At 35.9% G+C, this 27174-nt stretch overlaps 4 protein-coding genes and 1 long non-coding RNA gene across 6 annotated transcripts; 2 read left to right on the top strand and 3 right to left on the bottom strand.

Annotated features, from left to right (window-relative positions):
* Positions 1-6963: 6963 nt before the first annotated feature.
* Positions 6964-8125, bottom strand: LOC132152430 (BTB/POZ domain-containing protein KCTD12-like). The gene has a single exon (XM_059561197.1). It carries the CDS (start codon positions 8078-8080, stop codon positions 7220-7222), a length of 861 nt encoding a protein of 286 aa, XP_059417180.1. The 5' UTR covers positions 8081-8125; the 3' UTR covers positions 6964-7219.
* A 3075-nt stretch (positions 8126-11200) lies between these two features.
* LOC132152429 (cis-aconitate decarboxylase-like) lies at positions 11201-14096 on the top strand. The gene is made up of 5 exons (XM_059561196.1): positions 11201-11311; positions 11493-11654; positions 11748-11837; positions 11992-12191; positions 12896-14096. The coding sequence occupies exons 1-5, from the start codon at positions 11300-11302 to the stop codon at positions 13863-13865; spliced, it is 1434 nt and encodes a 477-aa protein (XP_059417179.1). The 5' UTR covers positions 11201-11299; the 3' UTR covers positions 13866-14096.
* An 857-nt stretch (positions 14097-14953) lies between these two features.
* zgc:162944 (uncharacterized protein LOC569993 homolog) lies at positions 14954-17158 on the bottom strand. Its single transcript, XM_059561195.1, has 4 exons — positions 17001-17158; positions 16398-16569; positions 16117-16315; positions 14954-15219 (listed from the first exon to the last, which is right to left on the bottom strand). Exons 1-4 carry the CDS (start codon positions 17106-17108, stop codon positions 15024-15026), a joined length of 675 nt encoding a protein of 224 aa, XP_059417178.1. The 5' UTR covers positions 17109-17158; the 3' UTR covers positions 14954-15023.
* Positions 17159-19950: 2792 nt separating this feature from the next.
* Positions 19951-20821, top strand: LOC132152850 (uncharacterized). The gene is made up of 2 exons (XR_009436591.1): positions 19951-20097; positions 20303-20821. It is a non-coding gene; the product is annotated as an uncharacterized LOC132152850 (long non-coding RNA).
* LOC132152849 (thioredoxin domain-containing protein 9-like) lies at positions 20350-25975 on the bottom strand. Of its 2 annotated transcripts, none has more exons than XM_059561779.1 (5): positions 25909-25975; positions 24921-25127; positions 24631-24749; positions 21598-21852; positions 20350-21012 (listed from the first exon to the last, which is right to left on the bottom strand). In XM_059561779.1, exons 2-5 carry the CDS (start codon positions 25104-25106, stop codon positions 20892-20894), a joined length of 681 nt encoding a protein of 226 aa, XP_059417762.1. In that variant the 5' UTR covers positions 25107-25127; positions 25909-25975; the 3' UTR covers positions 20350-20891. The 2 variants fall into 2 exon arrangements, with proteins under 2 accessions (XP_059417762.1, XP_059417761.1); XM_059561778.1 differs by lacking the exon at positions 25909-25975 and adding an exon at positions 25756-25892 and having other exon boundaries at positions 24921-25129.
* Between the last annotated feature and the right edge of the window lie 1199 nt (positions 25976-27174).

Here is a 27174-nt window from a genome sequence, read left to right as displayed (position 1 = left end):
AGTAATACATTTTTAATTAGCTCATTGTGTTTTTTCATATGATTTAACCTTTGTTTTTTAGCTTACTTCAATGAGAAAACAATGTAATTGTATTAGATTTCATCACTGCATAATTGCTTAGACTTTTATCATTGCAGATTTAAATTGACCCCCTCACATTTAAACAAAGTGCTAGTATGAAATATCTGTCCCACATTATTTTGTTTTTATTTTACTGAATGTGATTAATCAATTGTGAAATAATAATTTAAGACAATATAATATTGCTAGATTTTTAACCATGACTTAAAAAGTAATGTAAAGGACATATTAGTTTGTATCTATTGTGTTGAATGCACATTACCACAAAAAAACAGAAACACAAGGAAAGGTTGTGTGTGCTTGAGTACATTAAAACATGTAATCATTGAGATATTTGTTTCAAGAAAAATGTTTCCCCATTCTGACCACAAAATCTCTTATTTGTACATATACCAGGATGATAAAAGCTAACTGTCAGTCACTCGTTTGAATGTTTTTTTCTCTCTTGTAAACATTTGTAGAATCTTTTGCGTGCCAAAACAATAAGCTTTCCAATTTATAAGAACATTTTAGGCCGTTATAATTTCTACTTGGTGAAAAGATGCTGTCATTCTTGTCAAGACTATAAATCCTATAATTGAAATCTGTTGTGTTGGATCTTTTCTGATGTTAAACAGACACATTGTACTGACATCATTGAAAAGAAATGGTGTACAAATACTAAAAACATCACTCTGCATGCAATTTCTACATTACACGTCATTCAAAACATGAATCCCTCTCATGCATTTTTCAGTCACAGCTGAATAATGCAGGAGTATATTAAACACTACAACTCAATTTGCTGATGAAAGACTAAAATATATAGTCTATTGAAAGAACTACATCATAACCCCCCCCCAAAAAAAAAAATTACAATAAAAAAACACTACTTCATTTTTGTGTATACAATTTATAAATCATTCACAATGCAGAAAAAATTACACATCAATGGGGGTGACACTCTAAAATATCAAGAGTGCAAAATAGACACACTAATATAAAATATACATACATGAACAAGTGTGACTGTAACACAAAGCATGTTTTTGCAGTTAAAATTCAGAAGACTCAAGTTAGAGGTTGAAATCAGATTGATTTACCTATGATAAAGCATTCCTGTTCATTTTTGTTAGAGTTTTGTTGAATTTTGATGTTATGTGTAACAAAATGTCTTGCTGTGTTAGTTTCACTGTAGTAAAACTAATGCAGAAACTGACATTTCAAACCAACTTAAAAAAAAGAAACCTAATTACAAGTTGTTTTTGAGGATTTCTAAATGTATATACAAATCCACAACTTAATAAAAATAAGTATTTATGTCTAAAAACGACTAAAGAATTTATAAGTATTTTTATATAGATCTATATACTACTATAATCTAGTGGCTAAACCATGGAACTGCAGATGTTTTCCTTTTTTTACTCCCACCAAATGGCACTAATCTGCCTTTTAAAACAAAAAAATATTTTAAAGGCATTGTCTCTATTTTAACATGAAATACTGCCATAATTGAAAAGAAATAAAAATTATTAAAACAGTAGTAAATTGTTTTTATATTATTATTATTTTAAAATATTGAACAAAAATATAAAAAATTGTTACATTTCAGGTTTTCGTTCACTTTTGATCGCGAACAACACAAATGTGACCCCCAAAAGAACAATACCATAGGGTTAATGTAAGCAAATCAGTTGGACAACAGATTATGATCACCTACATAAAGATTTGCTTTATGTTTTTGTCACAAGGAATCTTATGCGTTAAAGTTAAAGTTTTTTTTCTCCAGAAATGTAAAAGCTAATACATTTTCAAATATATAAAATTTGCACTTCACTTAACACTCTCCTAGAGAAAAAAACAAGCTGTGGAATGAGCGCATATGTCCCACCTGAGAGGACTGGTTATTTTTAACTAAGAATTTAATTTGAATAATCACTTTTTTGTGTCTGAAGTCAATCTTGTGGTATGTTTTGTTACGCAATGGTTTGATCTTATTTTCTTAGAAAAGAAAGGTTTTCCAGGAGAACAAAGAGTATGCTGGAGGCTTGAACAGCATGAGGTTAAAGGTCTCTGCACTTTCTAAGATATTCAGAAAGGGTCATCTGTCTGCTGCAGTACATGAATCTGATCCTGAATTGACGTATGTACAACCCGAATTCCGGAAAAGTTGGGACGTTTTTTAAATTTTAATAAAATGAAAACTAAAGGAATTTCAAATCACATGAGCCAATATTTTATTCACAATAGAACATAGATAACATAGCAAATGTTTAAACTGAGAAATTTTACACTTTTATCCACTTAATTAGCTCATTTAAAATTTAATGCCTGCTACAGGTCTCAAAAAAGTTGGCACGGGGGCAACAAAAGGCTAAAAAAGCAAGCAGTTTTGAAAAGATTCAGCTGGGAGAACATCTAGTGATTAATTAAGTTAATTGATATCAGGTCTGTAACATGATTAGCTATAAAAGCTTTGTCTTAGAGAAGCACAGTCTCTCAGAAGTAAAGATGGGCAGAGGCTCTCCAATCTGTGAAAGACTGCGTAAAAAAAATTGTGGAAAACTTTAAAAACAATGTTCCTCAACGTCAAATTGCAAAGGCTTTGCAAATCTCATCATCTACAGTGCATAACATCATCAAAAGATTCAGAGAAACTGGAGAAATCTCTGTGCGTAAGGGACAAGGCCGGAGACCTTTATTGGATGCCCGTGGTCTTCGGGCTCTCAGACGACACTGCATCACTCATCGGCATGATTGTGTCAATGACATTACTAAATGGGCCCAGGAATACTTTCAGAAACCACTGTCGGTAAACACAATCCGCCGTGCCATCAGCAGATGCCAACTAAAGCTCTATCATGCAAAAAGGAAGCCATATGTGAACATGGTCCAGAAGCGCCGTCGTGTCCTGTGGGCCAAGGCTCATTTAAAATGGACTATTTCAAAGTGGAATAGTGTTTTATGGTCAGACGAGTCCAAATTTGACATTCTTGTTGGAAATCACGGACGCCGTGTCCTCCGGGCTAAAGAGGAGGGAGACCTTCCAGCATGTTATCAGCGTTCAGTTCAAAAGCCAGCATCTCTGATGGTATGGGGGTGCATAAGTGCATACGGTATGGGCAGCTTGCATGTTTTGGAAGGCTCTGTGAATGCTGAAAGGTATATAAAGGTTTTAGAGCAACATATGCTTCCCTCCAAACAACGTCTATTTCAGGGAAGGCCTTGTTTATTTCAGCAGGACAATGCAAAACCACATACTGCAGCTATAACAACAGCATGGCTTCGTCGTAGAAGAGTCCGGGTGCTAACCTGGCCTGCCTGCAGTCCAGATCTTTCACCTATAGAGAACATTTGGCGCATCATTAAACGAAAAATACGTCAAAGACGACCACGAACTCTTCAGCAGCTGGAAATCTATATAAGGCAAGAATGGGACCAAATTCCAACAGCAAAACTCCAGCAACTCATAGCCTCAATGCCCAGACATCTTCAAACTGTTTTGAAAAGAAAAGGAGATGCTACACCATGGTAAACATGCCCCGTCCCAACTATTTTGAGACCTGTAGCAGAAATCAAAATTGAAAATGAGCTCATTTTGTGCATAAAATTGTAAACTTTCTCAGTTTAAACATTTGCTATGTTATCTATGTTCTATTGTGAATAAAATATTGGCTCATGTGATTTGAAAGTCTTTTCGTTTTCATTTTATTAAAATTTAAAAAACGTCCCAACTTTTCCGGAATTCGGGTTGTAAGTGAATCTGGTCCATTTTCGTCATCATCTGAAGCTTCTCATGACAACTACTGTACACTTTTATTAGTTTGAGTCTTAACTCAAAAGCAAATTCTTCAAGGTTGCCCTGAGAGGCTGAGTGTCCAAATCACATGAACTAACCAATGTGGTGCCTTAAAGTTAAGTTCTTGGTCTCCTTCTCTTTATATACGTCTTCACTTGGCCCAGTCATGAAGGCACGTGGGTTTTACTATCCCTGCGATACAGACAATACACAACTGCACCTGTTGTTTTAGTGGCAAAAAATTGCATACTTGTGTGTTGAAAAACTTAGTGGATACTTATATACAGAAGACTAATGAGTGGAAGGATTGTCAATCCCAGTATTTTCAAGTAATTCCTATCCCAATTTATATGTGATGAACAGAAATTTTAAATGTTTAAGTATATATTGTTGAATGCAAATGCAATAGAGGACCTTAAACAGAGAGAACCGTTCTGTAACCTTAACCTTGCCGCTGGATTTTAATTATTTACACTCGAAATGATAATGCCACCAAATTTGTGCACAGCTGCACCATCTGCATTTCCACAACATTTGTGTTACAAAAAAAAATAAAAAAATTATTGGAACTATTGGTACAAATATTGTATTCATTGATATAGTCAATGATCCATGAGCAGGCCAATGAAATAATCTGTCTGACCCCAAAACCTCTTGAGAGCACAGTTAATAATACTTCATCCATCCAAAAAAAGCAAGCTTGAGGATTTTTTTGTTAATCCCTGTTATGTCCCTGTAATTAATTTTTTATATATACACTCACCTAAAGGATTATCAGGAAACCAAATTTCTAATACTGTGTTTGACCCCCTTTCGCATTCAGAACTGCCTTAATTCTACGTGGCATTGATTCAACAAGTTGCTGAAAGCATTCTTTAGAAATGTTGGCCCATATTGATAGGATAGCATCTTGCAGTTGGAGATGGAGATTTGTGGGATGCACATCCAGGGCACGAATCTCCCGTTCCACCACATCCCAAAGATGCGCTATTGGGTTGAGATCTGGTGACTGTGGGGGCCATTTTAGTACAGTGAACTCATTGTCATGTTCAAGAAACCAATTTGAAATGATTCGAGCTTTGTGACATGGTGCATTATCCTGCTGGAAGTAGCCATCAGAGGATGGGTACATGGGGGTCATAAAGGGATGAACATGGTCAGAAACAATGCTCAGGTAGGCCATGGCATTTAAACGATGCCCAATTGGCACTAAGGGGCCTAAAGTGTGCCAAGAAAACATCCCCCACACCATTACACCACCACCAGCCTGCACAGTGGTAACAAGGCATGAGGGATCCATGTTCTCATTCTGTTTACGCCAAATTTTGACTCTACCATCTGAATGCCTCAACAGAAATCAAGACTCATCAGACCAGGCAACATTTTTCCAGTCTTCAACTGTCCAATTTTGGTGAGCTCGTGCAAATTGTAGCCTTTTTTTCCTATTTGTAGTGGAGATGAGTGGTACCCGGTGGGGTCTTCTGCTGTTGTAGCCCATCCGCCTCAAGGTTGTGCGTGTTGTAGCTTCACAAATGCTTTGCTTCATACCTCGGTTGTAATGAGTGGTTATTTCAGTCAAATTTGCTCTTCTATCAGCTTGAATCAGTCGGCCCATTCTCCTCTGACCTCTAGCATCAACAAGGTATTTTCACACACAGGACTGCCGCATACTGGATGTTTTTCCCTTTTCACACCATTCTTTGTAAACCCTAGAAATGGTTGTGCGTGAAAATCCCAGTAACTGAGCAGATTGTGAAATACTCAGACCGGCCCATCTGGCACCAACAACCATGCCACGCTCAAAATTGCTTAAATCACCTTTCTTTCCCATTCTGACATTCAGTTTGGAGTTCAGGAGATTGTCTTGACCAGGACCACACCCCTAGATGTATTGAAGCAACTGCCATGTGATTGGTTGATTAGATAATTGCATTAATGTGAAATTGAACAGGTGTTCCAAAAAATCTTTAGGTGAGTGTATATAAGCACTTAAAGCATTTGATGCATTTGCACCAAACAAAACAGTAAATCTGGGTTGTTCAATAGCTGGTTACACATGTTCTTGTTTAGCTCTCCAGCCTTAAGAGCTTCACAAGAAAAACCAGAAACAAATCAAATTGAGGCTGAAACTGAAAAATTATAACAGATTATAATTTATTGTATGAACAACTTTTGAACAGACAACAGATATAAGATGCTTACAATGCTGGAATAAAGAGAATAACTTTGTTGTAATTCAGACACAGGAACAGTAAACCTAAGACAAAAAATAAATAAATCCCACTCTTTGCCCAAACAAAATTCAGTATGATACAATTGTATGCTGTAAAAAGGTAATCCTTATATATATATATATATATATATATATATATATATATATATATACATATAGTTATATATTATGCTGTAATATCTATTACATAGCTGTTATTTCTTATTAGTTTTTATTTCTTTAGAGCTTCCATTTTATTTTATTCATCTGTAATTAAATTCTAAAAAGTAAAAAAAACAGGTAGCCTAACTTTGGCACCACTTTAATTTTATTAAAAAAAAATTAAGACAGCAATTAGACTTAGGTTTTCAGTTTTAGTAGGTTATTCACAGAGAAAAGATGCAATTGAACTTATCAAGGAAAAGTGTCATTGAGATCTACCAATCTGATAAACACAAAGGAATCTGAATGTCAGGGTCTTTCCAGAATGTTAACTAATGTATCAGCAATAGACTTTTCCTGAATGTGGAATCGTCCGTTAAATCATTGACCCGGGAAGAAAGATATTGCATGTGGTCATTTTAAATACATGCAACAAGAACAACAAGTAGAAAACGCGGTCACACTTTATTTTAAGGTCCAACTCTCACTATTAACTAACCATTAACTATGACTTTTGCCTCAATTAACTACTGATTTGCTGCTTATTAATAGTTTATAAGGTAGTTGTTAAGTTTAGGGTATTGGGTAGGATTATGGATGTCATGCATTATATATACTTTATAAGCACTAATAAACAGTCAATATGTTGATAATAGGAATGCTAATAAGCAACTAGTTATCAGTGAGAATTGGACCCTATACTAAAGTGCTACCGAAAACGCATCTTGTACTTTATACAAATAGACCCTCAAATCTGAAAAAGACTATCTGCAAACATATGAAGCTATGAAGGGAAGTACAATGATAGCTAGCCGTTATTCTGCATTCGTAAAAGCATGTAGCAGGCTGTTAAAGTCTCGAAGCCAGTTCTATGATGCACACAATTAGAAATTTGTGAAGCACTCCACACCACTCCTAGACTAGGCTGAAACTTTACTCTTGTAGTGGAATGCCTATATACACAATCGAATGCAACACATTTTGGTTCATTCTCGACAGAAAACATACTCTGTGTAGCTTGTCCAGATTTTGTCCTCGTTTGGGTCACTGCTGGAGTAAGCGCACGTGCCGGCAGAGCTGCACGCGACCATATGGAAACCAAACTCTGACAGCTTGTCGAACGCCTGCTCGAGAAAATTATATTTCAGATAATAGCGCGATGTGTACCTCTCTGGAGGTCGGTCCGGGTCTCTGCTCTCGTTCAAAGTGTCTCCGAACACCTCCTTAGCCAGAGAAGTCTTCCCGCACACTGTGATTCTCGCGACCCGCCTGAATTTGGCGTCTGTCTGTATGTCTCTACCGATTGTATATGAGCCCCGGTAACCGACTGTGATGTAGCCCGACTTTTTGGACTCCAGATAAGGTGAATGAGCGCCGCTGGCGACGGACAGCGTGCGCGAGGCGTCGGGTCCCAGCAGCGGGGGCGCGCTCGGCTCCTCCGAGTCACTCTGGCAGATCTCATCGGTGATGGAGTTGTCTTTACTCATTTTGGGACACAAGAGCTTGAACAGCTCCCGTATCTTAAAAAACTCAGCCTCCCGCTGTAATCTGCTCTTCTCCGGAAAATAGTCTGGTAAAACCAGATTTAGATCCCGTAGGTAGTCTAAAATGTAGCGGAAAAGAAAGCCGTCTCTGTCCAGAAAGAAGCGACCTTTGCTGTCCCGTGCCAGCTCTGTCGGTGTTTTCTTACTAAACATGTTCCACAGGAGAGAATCCGGTACGGCTATTAAAGTCGTGTGCCGTGTCACATACACTTGTCCTCCCACATTTAGTTCAATAATATCAGAAAACGGGGAGGCGGAATCCGCGCCGTTTGATATTCCACACTCGGGATCTGCCACAGCCATCACGTCTCTTCAACAGTAGATGCTAGTTATTCGCGACTGTGTGCAACGGGGTTCCTAAAGACGCAATATAAGGGCAGATGTGTGTTTAAATAGGTTGTGGTGGGAGGGGAAAGAAGACGGCTGATTTTAACACTTCATTGGCAAAATGGTACCAACTGTTGTCGAGCCTCCTGCTGTCAATGATCAGTGCCTGTTAGATGCTACACTGATTGTTTTTTTATATTTCTTGAAAACTCATAATGTTTCAAGTATATAAATTAAACTTAAATGCAGATAATAAATGGGAAAATGCATAGACATATGGCTAAACGAATCTTCTCCCCACACACAGAGGGTAATAATTGTCTAATAAATTACAGTTTTGATATTTTCTCCCATGTGCTCCTTGACAAAGGAGAATAGCGACATCTAGTGGTATTACGTCGGAATTACGGACTTTAGTATTCTTCACAAGCACAGTTGATACTAAACTGCAAAACAAAACAAAATTATTCAGGTTAGTTTTTGTCTAGTAATTTTATTTTTTATCTCTGAAAGATGTCATCAGCTGAACAATCAGTATGTTGTTAAGCAATAGTAGGCCTACAATCCACTGAATGCATATACTTCCATCCCTCACAGACTGGGTTTCATTTTCCTCAAAAATGAAATATGCTTCCACTGGTTTATCAAAACGATTAAATCTATCTCCTGAATTAAATCAAATTCAGCATGGACTGAGTAAAAAAAAAGTTTAATTGTCAAAATCTAATTTATGACAGTTCATTTATGTTAGACTAACAGCACAATCGTGATTTTAAATAAGGTTATAAATGGAACACTGCAATACATTGCATTTTATTTTAAAAAGTACAATTAAAGTTAAATCAAACTCGAAATTTATATAATTGTACAGGTTGCATTTTATTTTTTACAGTACGTGTACTTGCAGTGTATTAATCTAAGAAAGTTCTGGTAATACAAGGTAACTACATGGGGTAGGTTTAGGGGTAGGTTCAGGGTGAGTAGTTATTACATAGTTATTGTAATTACTATAATAAGTACATAGTATGTACATGAGGAACAGGACTGTAAAATAAAGTGCTACCATTCATACAGCAATGTAATAAGTAATTTTAACTTGAAAAATTTACATAATTTACATAAAATTGTATCATTTGAATGTTTGCTCGAGTAACAGTTAAATAGCTTTTTAATTAAAATATAAGTTTTTATACAGCAACTACACATAACTGAATAAAGCAACCACTGGCAAATTATGGGAAAAGAACCCAGTCTCTAACAATCCATGAATGCAACACTCCACTAGCAATAAATATATACTGTGGGCTTTATACAAGCAAACGTCTGAACTCAAGGTGGAGGCAGAAGCTCCAGAGTTCAGTGAGGCAGGGGCTAAGTGGCCAGAACAGGCTAACTGTCAGACAATACTGGCTTGGACTGGAGGAGCTAAAGGCTGTGCTTGCATATGTACACCAGAAGGGGCTAAGGGTGAAATTGAAGGATCCACTAGTAAGAGAGGAACTGAAGGCTCCACCACTATATAACAATGTTATATAATATTGTAAACCAGAAGTAAATTAATTATTTCATAACTCTATAACATATATTTCTATACAGTGTTTTTCAGTCCCAGAGCACCGGCTGCACATTTAGCACCTTTATTTGTCACCCATTTCAGGTCATACAGCATGTAAAATGATGAGCTGCATAATGATTCATGCATATAAACAATAAAATAGTAAAGAATCCATTTATCGGTTATCCCCCATAACAGGTAAATAACTTTTCAATGAATCATTATCAGCCTGCTGGTCAGATAAGTTTTTACATTCCCCATGTATACTTAAAAACATTTGGGAAATGGTTCCTGTAGTATAATCTCTGAGGAGGATGCAGAGAGGCCTAGAGTTAATGGGATTCATGATGAAGATGATGATGATGACAACACCTGTGCCCTTTTGCCAAGAGGCTCACAAAACATTTTGTTAACTAACGGAGATGTACACCCTGTAAATGCTGCCTTAAAGCATCAGGACTCTTTTGCAGAACTTCAGCTTCATGTTGTTGACACAGGGTCTCATCAGTCTCACCTCCCACAGACAGAAAGCAGGGATCGGGAGGAGCCCAGCTGCTCTTCTGCTGGGTCAAAAGCAAATTTCCATCAGAGGTCCTTAATATCCACTGCCAGTCCGGCGAAGCAGCCTTGTCTTCACAATATGCAAAAGGACCTTCATCCGAAACCAACATCTAATCCAGGAACTTCAGCTGCTCCTCAAAAAGGGGAATCTGCACGATCAGACAAGAGTTCGAATAAATGGGAGCCATAACATGACCCCTGACTTCTCCACTCTTGCAGACTCTAGTAATCAGGCAGGAAGGTCGGGGAAGGGAACAGAGGCTGGAATCATATCATATATATTAATGGGAAATAAGTATTTATTGAACAAGAATGATGTTAAAGCATCAGGAAAACGGACTTTGAACTGTTCAATAAAACACTTGGAAGACACTAAAATAATAAATCCGAAACTTAGAATCTTGAAAACTGTCATGTAAATATTGATGACATTAACCACCGGAAAGTTTAGTAATTAAATACAGAACAATATTATAGCCTTATATTTCTTTCACTTCACAAGGGTCACAGTCATGTGACACTATGAGGAACCAGTGACTGAGAGAACACAGTCTCTGACAATTGCAAAAAAAAAAAAAAAAAAAAAGATTTCACAAATGCTGAAGATGCACACTGTGTATACAAGTTTGTGAAATATATTTTCATATCATATAACTGATTTTCATTTTCTGTAAAAAGAGAGATTTTTCTGTGTGGACAATTATCTAATCAATGTCAGTGTGTTAATGGATAAGCCAAGTTCTGGAATAACAACAACAACAAAAATAATAATAATTATTATTATTATTAATTTGTTGGTCTTACGTTTTATACATAATTTTTTATTGCTTATTTTATTTTGTGGAAATACATTGCAAAATAAAAACATACAGTATGATAATTTGTCATGTTCTTGTGTGAAGTTTAAACTGTGATTTAATGCCATTAGGTGTAGTTGCAAATTGTGAAACAATGCAGTTCACTCTATTGGGGTTAAGTAACCTTGGAAAGTTAGTGGTTGGTAAACCAGTTACAGGAACATTAGTATATAAGGCGAACATTACCACACTGAAGTCACAGTAGGATTCAAACCTCACACAATGATCAGAAAGGTACTGACTTCTATTCATTTATTTCTTGTAGTATTTCTTTGCATGATAAAACAATGCTAGATAATTAATTCAGCTATTTTTTACACATACATTTCTTCTTTAGCTACATTTGAAATTCAAATGCCTGCAAAGTGTATTTGTGCTGTTGATGTATTGTGCAACATCATGATTCTATTCTCAGGGAGTTACTGAGAGTTTCGGGGCAGCAGTCTCCTGTCTGAGCACATCTCATCTGACAGATGAAGTGATTAGGAGGAGCACGGGAATGATACTGGACACGCTGGGAGTGGGATTGCTTGGAACCAGCACCCCAGTCTTTAACACGGTACTTCAGTGCAGCCAAGTAAGGATGGGGTTTACCTAGGAATATTATTAATCGGCCCTTCCTTGATGCATTTTATGTTTAATGCACATTTCTTTTGGTCATTTATCATAGAAGCAGCAAGCTTTGGAAAACAGCAAAGTCTGGGGAAGACCAGGACTATCTCTTCCACCTCAGTATGCTGCCTTTGTTAATGGGGTTGCGGTAGGTCATTTGAAATAATCACTTTCGGATACTGTGATAAATACATACACTTGTGATAAAACAATCATTTACTTATTTCTTCATAATCGAGGTCATGCTAAAGCACATATGTTTCCTCAGACAGTTAATGGGATGTGTTCCCGTGATATATTAGGTGCACTCTATGGACTTTGATGACACCTGGCATCCAGCCACTCACCCCTCTGGTGCTGTTTTGCCAGCTGTCCTGGCACTGGCTGAGACGTTGCCTGTTAAACCCTCCGGCCTGGAGCTGTTGCTGGCTTTCAATGTAGGCATAGAGGCTCAGGGGAGACTCCTGAGGTTTTCTAAAGAGGCACACAACATTCCCAAAAGGTAACAGTGTTTTTTTTAAAGTGTACACTTATGCATTTAAATGAAATATTTAATACAAATAGTTAAATTAATATCCAGATAAAAGATCTAGCTAATCATATGATTTTGCCTTTCAAATTGACATAATAGGCATTTTCAGTTTTAGTAATTGAGGATGAAACTGAAACTTTGTGGTGTATTTTTTAAAATATATAAAAACAATTAAGCACTGCATTCATTTATTCCTGTGATGCAAAGCTGAATTTTTATCATAATCACTCCAGTCTTCAGGGTCCCGTGATCCTTCAGAAATCATTCTTATTATGCTGATTTACTGCTCAAGAAACATTTGTTTTTATTATTAATATAAAAAATTTGACACTTTTTTTGTAGTTTTTCATAAATACATTTTCAGATAGAATATTTTATGATTTCAGAATATTTCAAATATAAATCTTAAATAAATCTTGTAACAATGTAAGTCTTAAATATCACTTTTGATCAGTTTAATGCATCCTTGCTGAATAAAAGTACAGTAAATATTTCTTTCAAAAAAATCTTACTAACTCCAAACATGTAAACAGCAGTGTACATTGTGAACTGTTTTAACTGTTCTAATGGAATTTGATTTTAATGCAAAACCATATGAAAGTACTCAACTTTGCTGATTAATAAAGATTTTTTTTTTTATTAGATATTTATTCTGATTCATGTGTCCCTCTCAGATTTCACCCGCCTGCAGTTGTTGGGGTTATGGGCAGTGCGGCAGCTACGGCTAAACTTTTGGGTCTCCCAGCGGCCCAGAGCATAGCAGCTCTAGCGATAGCCTGCTCGTCTGCTGGAGCACCCATGGCAAATGCTGCAACTCAAACCAAACCTCTCCACATGGGCAATGCTGCCCGAGGGGGTCTGGAGGCCTCCCAACTCGCTGTCCTCAGCCTTGAGGGTAACACACAGATTCTGGATCTGGAATCAGGCTTCGGGGCCTTCTATCCAGATTATGTCCCTCACCCATTGGCTGAGGTCACCCCGACTTCTCAGTACAGGTGGGTGTTAGAAGACCAGAACATTGCACAGAAGCGCTTTCCCGCCCATCTCGGGATGCACTGGGTGGCAGATGCAGCAATAGAAGCAAGGGTGAAATTTCTGGACAAATTCCCAAATGCAGACCTCAGTCAAATCAAGAAGATCACTCTGAGAGTGCCTACATCCAGATATGTAGACTGCCCTCTTCCAGTTAGCGAGCACCAGGCCAGACACTCTTTCCAGTTCAACTGCTGTACCGCACTGCTTGATGGAGAGGTCACTGTCGAGTCCTTCAGCAAAAGCCAGATGAACAGGAGTGCCCTAAAGGAGATGCTTTTGAAAGTGCAATTGGAAAATCCCCAAGACAATCATTCGAGCTTTGAAAAGATGTATTGTGAAATTGCAGTGGAGACAGTCCAGGGGGAATTGTTTACTGCGCGCTGCAACACTTTTTACGGTCACTGGAGGAAACCTCTTAGTCATGAGGATCTGGTGAGGAAGTTCAGGGCTAATGCTTCGACTGTGCTGAGCGCTGATGTCGTGGAGGGTATTATTTACACTGTAGAGCATCTGGACACAAACCAAGACTGTTCAATGCTTTGGTCATACATGCACTTTAATAAGCACATGATGCATAGAGATGAGCGGCGCTCCTCAGCTTTGGCCTGAATTATTGTGCATTGTGGCATCATTTAGGCTAATAGAAAGTATGTTGATGAACCATATGTAATATTTAAAAATGTCACTATTTTGTTCCTCGTATTCTCATTTTGGTGAAAATGTACCACAGAAGAGTTTTGAACTGCTTCCTAGCAAACTTCTGATGGTGAATATGATACATGTGTAAATGCTGATGAGGTAAAAGCATGAGGACTACTGTGGCTTAAATCTGGCATTTTGTATTCAAAACCAACTTTAATTTGGTGATTGGCAAGTATTAAATATGGACCTTGTTTATATATATATGTTTTCTGGCTAACCTACAGTATTTCTGCAATGTCAGATAAAAGTTTATAAGTAATAGTGCTCAGATGTAGTTTCTTTTTTTACTCCCAGAAAGTGAAGTTCCTTTCACATGCCGAACTGAAAGTGAAGAGAGATAACACAGCTTTGTCCATTTTCACATTTCTGAATGAAAGGTTTCACATCATTTACTTCTTCTTTTACATCACTGTTTTCTGTTCTGTTTCTGTATTTTCTATTCCATGTTGAAATTACCTTTGTTGTTTATCCAATAAAAGTTATTTACATTATCATTGAAAAGTTTGATGTTTTTGAAAGAAGTCAGTTATGCTCACCAACACTGCATTTATTTGATCATAAAAAAAACTGTAAAACAGTAAAATTGTGAAATATTATTACAATTTAAAATAACTGGTTTCTGTTTTAAAATATATTTTTTTCCTGTGATGGCAGTTTTTGAAAATAATTTTCAACATTACTTCAGTCTTCAGTCTCATATGATCCTTCAGAAATCATTCTATAAAGCTGATTTGAAGCTCAAAACACATTTCAACACATTATCTGATCAATGTAATGCATCCTTGCAGAATAAACTGTTGTTTATATATGACCTTTATAGTGTATTTTTAGAAAACTGGAACAAATTAACATGGTGCTCCGGACTGACTTTCAGACTTCAGTTAGATGTTCAGATGTCAGCATAAATGACTTCTCCAATCAATAAATATTTAAATAAGGCTTGGACTCATTATCATTCATCTGTGACAAAAACTAAAACTCGATGAGACAATGACTATCATGGTACTTGTTTATTCAGACGCTGGAGTTAGAAAGACAATGCCAATCCAGGTATTTTGCAGGAATTCAGGCTAGTTTCAGCACCTCCTGCACCATCACTCCAATTCCATCAAATATTTCATGTAGTGGAGCTTTGCACATGAAAGCGCAGGTGGTAACAATCTTATTCTTCTCATCGACATGAGCCTCATTCACATGCTTGCAGATGTGCTTGCAGCCAAGCTGAGAAATAGCTTCCGCCGTGTCTGGAACATCTGGATACCTGAAAGCCAAAAAAATTCAGACAGTATGCCTCAGTACTGTCTTTTTGTATTAATATCAAAACTTTAATTAACAATACAGAAACAAAGATAATTGGGTATAAAACACATGGATCTGTAAAAACAGAGCTCAGCCTTTTCTGTGAAATAAAATCTGTTCCTTTGCACTTCCATCATATTTCTGCTGTGAACAAGAACAAATCATTCCAATGATACACTAGCATTCAAACTGATAAGATTTTCTTAATGTTTCTGATAGACGTCTCTTATGCTCACCAAGGATGCATTTATTTGATCAAATGTCTATAGCCTATAATAATAATTTCTAATTATTAATTAACTAATTATTATTATGAAATTTGGAAACATCTGTGCTTAAGGATTATTCATTGAACAGAAAGCTCTAAACAGGTTTAACTAATATTAAAACCATAAAAAAGCATTTTCAGAACTTGAAATAAATGTTAACTTTTATTTGAATTCAAAGTTATTTAATTTCACTTAAAAGTTAACATTTTCATTTAACTTAACTTGATTAACTAAAATAACAAACTGAAATGAAAATTTATAAAACTATATAGACATATTTAATAAAAAAAACAAAAATTTTAAAATTAAAATGAAAACTAACTCAGAATATTAATATTATATTTACATCTTTACCGTCATTATATTAGTCTTTACCGTCACATTTAATCAACTTAATGCATCCTTGATGAATAAAAGTATATATATATTTTTTTTTAATTCTGAGCCCAAACTTTAGTACAGCAGCGTAAATGCAAATTGAAGACATAACTGAATACTAGCTGCATTAAACAAGTTATTGTATGTTTGCGGAGTTTGTCCTGTACACAAATGTAATATTTCCTAAAACTATTGTAAGTCAGATATTTCACCTATCATCCTTGTCATGGCCAACAGTCACTTCACAGCCAGGGAAAACCTTAGCTGCCAGCACAGGTGAGATGCAGCACAAGCCAATGGGCTTCTTCTCAGCGTGGAAGGCCTTCAGCACTGTTTCAACCTGCTCATTGACCACACAGTCTTTGCCCTGGACAGCCCAGCTACAGAGGTTCTTCGCTGCTCCAAAGCCACCTGCAAAATAATGTTAAAATAATACTAAACGAAATGCTGAGCTGATTCGTGTATGGCAATCTTCCAGAAGTAGTGTGCTAACCAGGGAAGATAATGGCATCCAGATCCTTTACGTCGAGATCCGAGAGGTCTTGGATATCACCCCGGGCGAGTCTGGCGCTCTCCACAAGCACATTTCTCTTTTCCTCTGTTGGAGAGCCTTTCAAGTGATCTACAACATGCATCTGGTCAGTGTTGGGTGCAAATATCTTCACCTGTGCGAAGGTTAGTTCTGTTACTAAAGTCCTGGAAGACGTACAGGAACAGTGAACTGCATCTCATTTTACAAGGTAGACTGAAAATTATTTTAAATCAGCTAAACAAAAGTTACAAATACGCTCTAATGTACAATATTTCATAATTTAGATGCACTGCTTCTTTGTCAAGAGTGAAGAGTGAAGACAGTGCAGTGTTACCCAAGTGAGGGGAAAAGATAGCTTGCCTGTTACAATGCATTCATAAGGTTGTGCGATGTCCATGTTTAAATAAGTGATCTGATATAAATAGAATCTACTTGACTAGTCATGTGCGCTAGAGGAGTCAAATATTCGTTGCACTGGCATTATATTATGTTCTGTTTTTAATCTCCACTATTGTATTCTATACAGTGGAGAACATTAGAGCTGATAATCGGACGTTAACTCACAGTTGCTTGCTGGCGACTCAAATGAACCAGAACCGCAGACGCCTCGTGTATTTCACTTCCATCAAATACACCGCAGCCTGCCAACACTACAGCTACACGCTTTCCCATGTCTCTAAACGAAACGAAGTCACCAATTCAACTAAAGATCGCAATGAACTTCTGCGTTTCGTTAAGGAGTATGGTGCCACAGCGCCTCTGCCCAGAGAGGAAGAGAGAGGAGCGCTTACGAATTTATCAATGAATCGTTCTTTCGAATCGGATCTTTCTAGTGAATCTGTTGAACAGTCTGAATGATTCATTCTGAATAAACAACTTACTGAGCTGAACTGAGAATAGTCTCTCTAGAACATTTAGATGTCATTTATGTCAGTTTAGGCAATAAAAAAAATCAACCAAGAAATGTTTAATATAAATGTAAATTATATCGATGTAGCTGAATCGTGGAATACTTAATACTTTTTAACCGGTTATTTGAAACGAATCAGGGATTCGAATCAGGGAACTCTTATTTTGAAATGACTCTTAACAAAGAGTCGTTTCCGTTTCCAGTCGTCATATTTTGACATACAGGCATGCGATTATGGAAGCATATGGGTAGCGATATTCAATTTGGAATGTAATATTCAAAATGACAATGCAATATGTAAAATGGCAATGCATTTCTGTATTTACATTTACATTTTCCAATACATTTGTGCAACGTTTGGTGCAAAATGAAAATGAAAAATAAATTACATAATTTTCACTTGCCATTTCATACACCAGTTTTAATATGTAAAATGAATACTAATTTTAACGCTTTATAAGTTGCAAAATTAAAATGAAAATGTATTACAGAAATGATTAGATATGTCTAACATGTTCAAGCAAAAACTGTGGCAAAAATTATCATTTAAATGCTATTTTTCTTAAATGCATTAACACTCACAGTCAAGACACTTCGATTTCATTTTTCAATCGCTCCACCTTCAGCACAGTCTTTTCATTCTTTCAGACAGAATAAGAGTCAGTGCAAGTGAAGCACTGTAATATCTGAAACCACCGCTCACTGTTAATTAGCATAATATTTGAATCCGATGATGCTGGCCACATAATTCGTGCTGCTGCGACTTGCAAGATACCCCGTTAAATTATTTCTAGGTTATAGTATTGTATAAATATTGTCCCACTGATAAAAAACAGTGCAAATAGTTCCATCTCTTTGGATAACAGTGAAGTGGAAATAAATATAGTTAAATTTATGAAATAAAATTAAATAGGATTTTTTGGGAAGGTAAGTCTGGCCAGTTATACAGCAATACGAGTCAGACGAGTCTAAAGATCTGAGCTGAATTTGGTGAAACATTAAAGTTCTAGTCTGTGTCAATTACTCTCATAATAAATAATAATAATAATGTTACCCGTATTTTTCGGTATAAGTTGCATCAGTCCAAAAATACGTCATGGCGAGGAAAAAAACATATATAAGTCGCATTTATTCAGAACCAAGAGAAAACATTACCGTCTACAGCCGCGAGAGGGCGCTCTGGGGTAGACTACAGGAGCACTGAGCAGCATAGAGCTAATTTTAATATTTTTATTTCAGAAATGTAACAATATTATTTTTTACAATTGTTTATTAATGTCACACACACATACCTAGTGCCTTATGACTTAAAAGATGAGAGTGGTAAATGTTACAGACATGGAACTGTTCAGTCTATTATTACTACTACGCAGTGACATGGCGTGAGGGGGCGGACACGTGATCGGCTCGGAATGCATTTTCAATGTGCACATTGAATTTTGCTACATTCATTGCGGGACATTGAATGAAAATGCAATCGTAAGTGTCTTGACTGTGAGTGTTAATGCATTTAAGAAAAATAGCATTTAAATGATAATTTTGCCACAGTTTTTGCTTGAACATGTTATACATATCTAATCATTTCTGTAATACATTTTCATTTTCATTTTGCAACTTATAAAGCGTTAAAATTAGTTTTCATTTTACATATTAAAACTGGTGTATGAAATGGCAAATGAAAATTATGTAATTTAATTTAAATTTTGCACCAAACGTTGCCCAAATGTATTGGAAAATGTAAATGTAAATACAGAAATGCATTGTCACTTTACATATTGCATTGTCATTTTGCATTACATTCCAAATTGAATATACGCTTCCATATGCCATACCTACTTGATGTAGTATAGTCAGTTGTGGTACCGTCATCCGTTAACATTTCGCAATAACATGGGTATTCGAGTGAATAACATTCAATCCCTTTATTCAGTTGTGGCCACTATAAATAGTCCAGTTATTGAGTGCTGTAACTTACTGGGCATGATTAATTCTAGCTAGCTTGCTAGCTAACGTAATAACCTTACTACGTATTGCTGAAGTCAAGTGTGTAATCATGGCAGGACTGTATCGAGCTCTTCGAACATCTGCCTTCCAGTGTCACAAAGACAGAGAAATGTTCTTTTGAGCTGTCAAAGAACATTTGACAGCTCAAATGTTCTTGCGTCGTTTTATTCGATTAGGTTAATTGTACGTAATGACATCACACATTTTCGTCCTGCAGATATTTGAGGAACGAGCAAAAAAACATGACAAGTTTGGTGGTGATCCAGAACATCCACATAAACTGCACATAGAAGCACGATGAGACGACGGAAAAGGTTGTAAAGAGTTTGGGGCTTATGAAGGTGGGATGTTATCATCCATTTTTAAAATTACAAGTATACCAAGAAATTCCAGTGAAATATTACGTTTTTTTTATCATCAGGCACATGAACCCCGTGTCCACAAGAACACCCCATCAGTGAACAATCTACTCAAAATCATTAAGCACCTAGGTAGGCAAGTTGGATTTACACATTTCACAACACTTTAAATACCTTTAACATGATTGCTGACCATTAGAATAAACTTGTTTATTTATATAATATCTTCATCTGCAGGATTGAGCCTCTCAAGATCCCCTCTGGATTACCTGCTGAGGAGGACATGGCTAACACCTGTCTGAACAGCAGAGAGGAGCTGGTGGTGAAATGTCTCCTGAAACCACTTGAGCAGAAATAGAAATTGAGTCATAGACCTTTGTGGCCTACCGTTTTTGTTAATAAAGATTTGAATACCAATCTTCTTTATTGTAGCTCAAACAGTAGAGCATTCCCAGGGAAAGCAAGAACTGATCAAATGTAAACGTACTTAGAATTAAATGTAAGTTGCTCTGGATAAAAGTTACAGCCAACTGCATGAATGTAAATACAAATGTTACCAGATCTTCCTCTTTTACAAAATAGTGCTTTTTAAGTGTCAGTATCTCAGGTGATGTAATATTTAAAGGACTAATAGGTTCAGTGAGACAGAAAAACATTTTTAATTGACGAGCAAAACAGGCATATTATATCATTTTTAATGTCATGTACTGCTATAAAGAAAAGAAAATGCACTTCCTTCACATCAATGAGAGAAAGAGGTGGCAATCCTTAGTGGAATACAGAAGTTTGCTTCCTTGGCACTTGTTTGATGCTCACTGATCTGAGCATCAGTCCATTAAGAGGCAAAATATTGATTTCGTCTTTGCACTACTTAAATGCATCCGGTTGTTCCATCCCACAAAAACTTACTTAGAAAATAAATTGGTGCTAAAAAGCTAACCTTCACCAGAATTATGCTCCACAGAAAAGTTTCACTACTGTACATTAAAACTAAAAAAAATGTGAAATTAAGTATTAACACAATATTAGGTGGTATTCAGACATCTTAAAATGGCCAAACAAGACAAAGGTGAGACAGAAGAAATTAAATAGACACTGCAAAAAAAAAAAAAGTGATGTTACAAGACTTCGGACTGTTATGTAGGAAGCCCTGAGAAAGACTGAGCTTGATGTTTTAGTCCTCTAATCCTCATCAGAATCAGAGTCCGAGTCATAGCCTTTGCCTCTGATGGTCTTTTTCTCCACCTTGGTGAACTTTGACCCGGACTTCTGTCTACCAGTGGGTGGCTCCAAAAGATTCCCACTAAAAGGACAACAGACAGAAATGTTCAAGTAGTTTTAATTTAAAATTAAAGAAATAAAAACAAATTAATACTTTTATTCATCAAGGAGGACACATTAAACTGATCAGAAGTTACAGTAAAGCAATTAAAAATGCTGTTCTTATGAAATTTCTATTCTTTAAAATATACTGAAAAAGATCACGGTTTACCTTAACCTTGATAATAATAAATGTTATCTTGAGCACCAAATCGGCACATTACAATGATTTCTGAAGAATCATGGGACACTGAATACAGGAATAATGGCTGCTGAAAATTCAGCTTTGCTATCAAAGGGATAAATTACATTTTAAAACATCAAAGAATCAAAATGTTTTTGATATTTACACATATACTTTACAATAATGGTTTTATTGTAGGTTCCTCTAGAATAAAAACAGTGAAAGTTTCAGAACTTAAAACTTAACCTAGTTTAAATACAATTTATTTTTTTAATCCTTGCACATAAATAGGGAGAATCGTGGCATCACAACTCTTTTCAACACGCTCCTTAACATACACCATGCCCTGCTTAACTATAGGATACATATATCTCCTTCACTCACCTGTAGTTAATGATACCTGAGCAGCCCAGTCTCCACTCCAGCACTTCAGTAGGGAAGTCATCTCTGTTGCCCAGATCAGTGAAGCCCACAATATAATCCTTAGTCTTCCCATCCTTCACCAGAGCCAGTGTTGGAATGACTTTAATCTTCAGCCTCTCAGTTAGGAATGGAGCCTTCTCAACATTCAGCTTGATAAACTTTGTTTCCAGATGTTTCTTCACCAAAATAGCTAGATGCTTGTCCAAAATTTTGCATCTTTGGGAAAAAAAAGTGTTTTACAATGAAAATATCTGTATTAGTGTTAATTTCGAAAACTATGACGAAAAAGGTTCGTTGACAAGCTTTTTTTTCCCCCATCATGACTAAAATGTGATGAGATAATAAGGTCAATAAAAGATAACTGTGACTATATCAACATGCAGAATCGTTTGACAATAAAAGACTAGACCTAAATGTATTTAAACATTTATTTTCGGCAAAAAATACTGGACTATTAATAAACAATATAATTGGACTGCTGTACACCTCTACAATGCAAGCTTTCATGTGTGCGGTTGCCAGATATCAACTATTCAAATCCCCAAATCAGAGATTCTGTGTTAAAAGGATACTTTTTGTCTGGTGTTTTGCTAAATTTAAACAATGTGCACGTGCTCACGCTTCACTGGCTACGTTTATATGTACACTTTTTGGTTCCATTGGACTGAATTGATTCTGTTTGATGAATCTGAATGTAGTGTTTACATGAACACTAAAAGTGATCTGGGTCCATTCTTCGTATGTCGCTTATTACATCCGAGATGAAATGTCACATCCAAAATGATATCATCTCGCTTATCAGGATCTGGCTAATTCGGTTCTTCGAATGCACCTGTTGATGATGATTAGTATGGCTGGATTGAGTTATCTGAGATAACTGCGCGTTCATGGTTTGGTTTAAAAGGGGCTATGTATTGATACTCAAAACCACGATCAGCAGTACAGCGATTGGCTGGTGGCAAGACAGCAACGTAATGACATCATATAATTAAAGACATCTGACGAAAAACTTGACAAATTTCTGGACTTTTCTAAGGAAACAGCCAAGAGAACAAAACGACAAATGTTATAATAAATGAAAATTTGGACTGATTTTATTTTATTGTAACTTTTTTACATGATTCCCAATTATTTATATTCACGACTTCTAATATTTGTACAGGCTTTACATTTTTATTTCAATTTAGTAATTAGCAATTCAAATTTCAAATAAAATTTTATATTGGAACAGGTTTGTTACGTGACAGCATTAATGAAAGTTTCTTAAGGGTCAAGATCATGTTCTCTGCATCTCCTGCGCTCTATCAAGCCACTCTCATAATATTTGTCATCACTCAAATTAATGCACAACTCTACATTATCTGTGTGTAAGACTAATTCATATAATTATGAAATAATTATTTTATGATCAATAAATCTTTCAGTGAGTAAAACTGGCTGTGTCTATGGTATTAAAGACTACACAACATTATTATATTATCTTTAAATTAATTTTTAAATTATTATTATTTTAAATTACTGTCCCTGGATCAGTAGGATACTCCACTAATAAAGTAGCAGTTGTAGTGGACAGATTTTAAGTTTCAGTTCTGCTTAAAAAGATGCAATCTAATCCTGTTTACATGAAATAAGCCTTCTCCCGACCAGGTTTAAGTTTACGGACCTGTTGCTATGACAGCAACTCCAGGATGAGCGTCGAAGAACCAACAAATCCAAGATCATGCCAAATCATCAACAATCAAATCCAGCTAACTGAGTTAGCGATGTATGGAGAACAAGACCCAGGGTTGATGTGCACGTTTATATGTCACAAGCTTCAAATTGGAATAGATTTTTTTGACGTGAGCAAACTGCACAAATAGTGAAAGTGAAAATGACATAGATATAGAGTTTATCACTGTTTGCACATAATAATCACTCTCCTACAGGGTTTCTTTATTTGTTTTTAACAGCAGAATCAATATTTACCCATTTATGGATAAATGGGTATGCTGCTCATTTATTACGAAAAAAAAAAAAAAAAAAAATCCCCTCCCCGTGCCCAAACCGTGTTGCCTGTGGATGAGTAACCAAAACAAGGTTGTCCTGCACCACTTCACAGTTGCCGAGTGAAAGGGGAGTTTTATAATGACAGGACATGCATTTATACAACACTTTATTTAAAAGGAAGAGCTGCCTGTCCCGTGCGTCATTATGTCATTACGTTATTTCTGCGTCATTGCACATGCGCAGTCTACTCAGTTTCGTTGTTTAATCTGATTGAGTGTTTACATGCACGCTCAATCGTATTAGAAGAGGAATAATCCACCCCTTCAATCCGATCGAAATTTCATTCGGATCGAGCTCAATCAGATCAATTAAGGTGTTTATATGAAGACTTTTCAGTCCAAAAAGTTTAGATGTTTTTAACTCGATGTGGTGCGGACGCGCCGAGAAAAAACGAGCGTGCAAGTCGCGACCACGTCGCTTCAATTATGAGCGTGCATACCGCGCGCCACTTTTTTTTTTTTTTTTTACTAGTTTTCATAAAGTAGTCAGAGAGAGCACATAAGTCTTTGATATTCATTTCTATAATAAATAGCCTATAATAATACATCAGTACAATAGAAAATAAACCATGTGTATGAGTCCACATTCTATTGGTTTGTGCCATTTGGTATTGGTAAAAGTGTGCTACCTGAAATGCGGAAAAAAAATTTTTTATCAGTTTAACCATTATACAGCATGACAACATTGTGATTAAGATTTCACTGAGTGAAAACTAGACAAAATGTTCAGACATTTAGTCAACTAAAACTAAGACTAAATAAGAATAGGACAAGGTTGACAATAACTAATAAATTTGACAATAACAAAAATATGAGACACAGGACTAAGACTAGTTTAAAAAAGACTAAATTAAACGTGGCTGACAAAATTAACTAATCTGTATGCATAATTGCTTTATAATACAAAATGCAGGGTTAGTTATAAGAAAGAAATGCCCTCAAATACCTGAAGGTAGAATCTCTGTAGAAATGGCAGACCACATTTTTGCTGTCTTTCACCTCAGAAAAGAAATCCCTCTCACTTGGGATCTCTCTATATTCACCATGTCCTTTAGATATCCACTCCTGAGGACAGACACATACAACAGACCAGAGTTTAATCACACTAGTGAGGGAATTGGATGTGTTTCAATGCACTTTAATAAAAACTTCATGTGGATAACTCATTTTGAATAAACATTTAAAACAAGTTCCAAATTTAGACCACGATTTCTTTAAAACATCTACGATAGCTACCTGCTTCTGTTTTTGAGCTTTCTTAAGGGCCTCGAGCCTTCTCTCCTTGAGTCGCTCCAGCTCATCTTCATCCATGTGCTCCAACTTCTCCAGTTCGCCATCCAGCTTCTCTTCCACTATCCGTGCTGACTGCAGCATCTGCTGCTCCAGAGCCTTCGCTACAACCTCCATGGACTGACTGGCCATTTTCTCTTAAAACCTGACTGCCTCTTAGAAATACAGCACATTGTTGGATGCAATTGGATAATGACAAGAAAAGAACATCCCATTAAAAAATAATAATAAAAAATAAACAGTGAACTGAATTATTAAAATAAATCAAAAGAGACACACTTTATACTAGATTAAGTTAACGTTGTTAAATGTTTATCACACGTCTAACAGGTCTAATAACAACAACAAGGCACTTGTGCCTTTAGTTAGTAACGTTAGTAGCATCATGGTGTCTGTTGAATTAAAACACTAAGATAATCGGTAAACAGTTCGGAGTTGACATTTTTGAAATGCTAAACAGCGTGAAATGTAACCAAGCAAATGCCGCTCACGTATGAAAGGTGTGGCACACAACAATCAATAGACGTCTGGGTTTTATGGCCATTCTGTAGTTTGACAATAGAGATGCGGGAAGTGGCCCAGCGCCTGACTACAGCCGCATAAAAACAAACATGCCAACTTGGTTTACTTTTTCTAGATCCTGTTAGTGTCTAATCAACAGTTGATGATTTCAATAAGTAAAAAGCTCTTTTAAATATGGACTGTTGAGTTTCAAATTTATATGTGTTGCTTTGTGTCAGATCGTGCTAGCGCTAGCGTCTTTGCATTAGCTTCCACGCACCGTGTTAACGGGAGCTTTGATCGCCAACAAAGACTGATAATTAGATGATGCCTGGCTAATCGGAAAGCAACGACAAACTGGAAATCATTTTAACCGACATAACGTTTGAAATGTGCGACTATTTTTTTATGTAGTTCAGGGAAGAGCACTTACCGAAGCCGTATGATTTCTAAAAGGCGGCACACTGACGCAGGTCTCACGTAACGTTAGAGGCGTCGACTGATCACGTCATGCAGTCGTAGCGCTTTCGACGCATCTAGAAGCAATATAAATATATTTTACCCCAAATTGCACGTCATTTATTTTCTGTATTGTTTCTGGACCTATGATAAAAATAACCATTCCATACTAAAATAATAGAAGTATTGTTACTGTAACTAGTATTTTGCTACATTACACAAAAGGCAGCTTGGTCAAGAAGTATATTTTAAAATTTAAACAAACAAATATATGAATGCAAAACTAATTTAAAACATATTTATCTTTGTACTTGATCCTGCTTCTTCAAATGCTCAATTAAAATGTTCATTTTGTACGGAGCACATCACATGCAAGAAAAAAATAAATAAATCGTGCGCACAATTTATAAATCGAGTGAACGAAATAGTAAATCGAGGGAACGCAATAGTAATCGTGTGCAAGTTTTAGTACAGTGAGGGAATGAATTAGTAAATCCTGCACACGATTTAGCCTACTATTTTTTTCCTGCATGCCATTATTTATTTCTATTGTACATCACTACAAGCTGCAATTTTCTCAGTGTTATTAAATACTCCTCTACAGCTGCACAAATTTCACCAGAGATAAATGCCTTTTGTCTTTATCGTTTTTTTATTTTTAGGTATCTTATTTAATTAGCTTGCCATGAGATGTTTTCTGGTACATTATCATTGTTAGTGACATTATTCATAGATCAATTTCAGGCTGATCTATAAATAATAATAATAAATTATACAATATATATATATATATATATATATATATATATATATATACAGTACAGACCAAACTAATTTTTAATGTTTTTGAAAGAAGTTTCTTCTGCTCATCAAGCCTGCATTTATTTGATCAAAAATACTGAAAAAGAAATGTAATATTGTGATAAATTATTACAATTTAAAATAATTGTTTTTAGATTTATTATACTTTAAATTATCATTAATTTCTGTGATGCAAAGCTGATTTTTTAGGATCATTATCACATGAAATTATTCTAATATGATGATTCATTATCAAGGTTGGAAACAGTTCTGCTGTTTAATATTTTTAGAACATGTGATACGTTTTTAGGATACTTTGATGAATAGAAAGTAAAAAAAAAAGAAAAAAAAAAGAAGCTATATTTTTAAAATATAAATATTTTGTAATAACAATATACACGACTGGTCAGTAATTTTTTTAATAAAATCAATACTTTTA

Source organism: Carassius carassius, chromosome 11 (assembly GCF_963082965.1).
Source record: "Carassius carassius chromosome 11, fCarCar2.1, whole genome shotgun sequence".
In the NCBI taxonomy this organism is placed as follows: domain Eukaryota; kingdom Metazoa; phylum Chordata; class Actinopteri; order Cypriniformes; family Cyprinidae; genus Carassius; species Carassius carassius.
The sequence above is the reverse complement of the archived record's forward strand: the minus strand, read 5'-3'. Positions and strand labels throughout refer to the sequence as shown.

Bases quoted from the DNA above. Each gene is read 5' to 3' on its own strand.
- LOC132152430 (XM_059561197.1), bottom strand. From the start codon at position 8,080: ATGGCTGTGGCAGATCCCGAGTGTGGAATATCAAACGGCGCGGATTCC.
- LOC132152429 (XM_059561196.1), top strand. The intron at 11,838-11,991 runs GTAGGTCATTTG...GTGATATATTAG, and splicing joins CCTTTGTTAATGGGGTTGCG to GTGCACTCTATGGACTTTGA. The intron at 12,192-12,895 runs GTAACAGTGTTT...TGTCCCTCTCAG, and splicing joins GCACACAACATTCCCAAAAG to ATTTCACCCGCCTGCAGTTG.
- zgc:162944 (XM_059561195.1), bottom strand. From the start codon at position 17,108: ATGGGAAAGCGTGTAGCTGTAGTGTTGGCAGGCTGCGGTGTATTTGAT. The intron at 16,570-17,000 runs GTGAGTTAACGT...ACCTTCGCACAG, and splicing joins TGAGTCGCCAGCAAGCAACT to GTGAAGATATTTGCACCCAA. The intron at 16,316-16,397 runs GTTAGCACACTA...ATTATTTTGCAG, and splicing joins GGATGCCATTATCTTCCCTG to GTGGCTTTGGAGCAGCGAAG.
- LOC132152849 (XM_059561779.1), bottom strand. From the start codon at position 25,106: ATGGCCAGTCAGTCCATGGAGGTTGTAGCGAAGGCTCTGGAGCAGCAG. The intron at 21,853-24,630 runs GTATTTGAGGGC...TTTTTCCCAAAG, and splicing joins TACAGAGATTCTACCTTCAG to ATGCAAAATTTTGGACAAGC. The intron at 21,013-21,597 runs GTGAGTGAAGGA...TTGTCCTTTTAG, and splicing joins TCAGGTATCATTAACTACAG to TGGGAATCTTTTGGAGCCAC.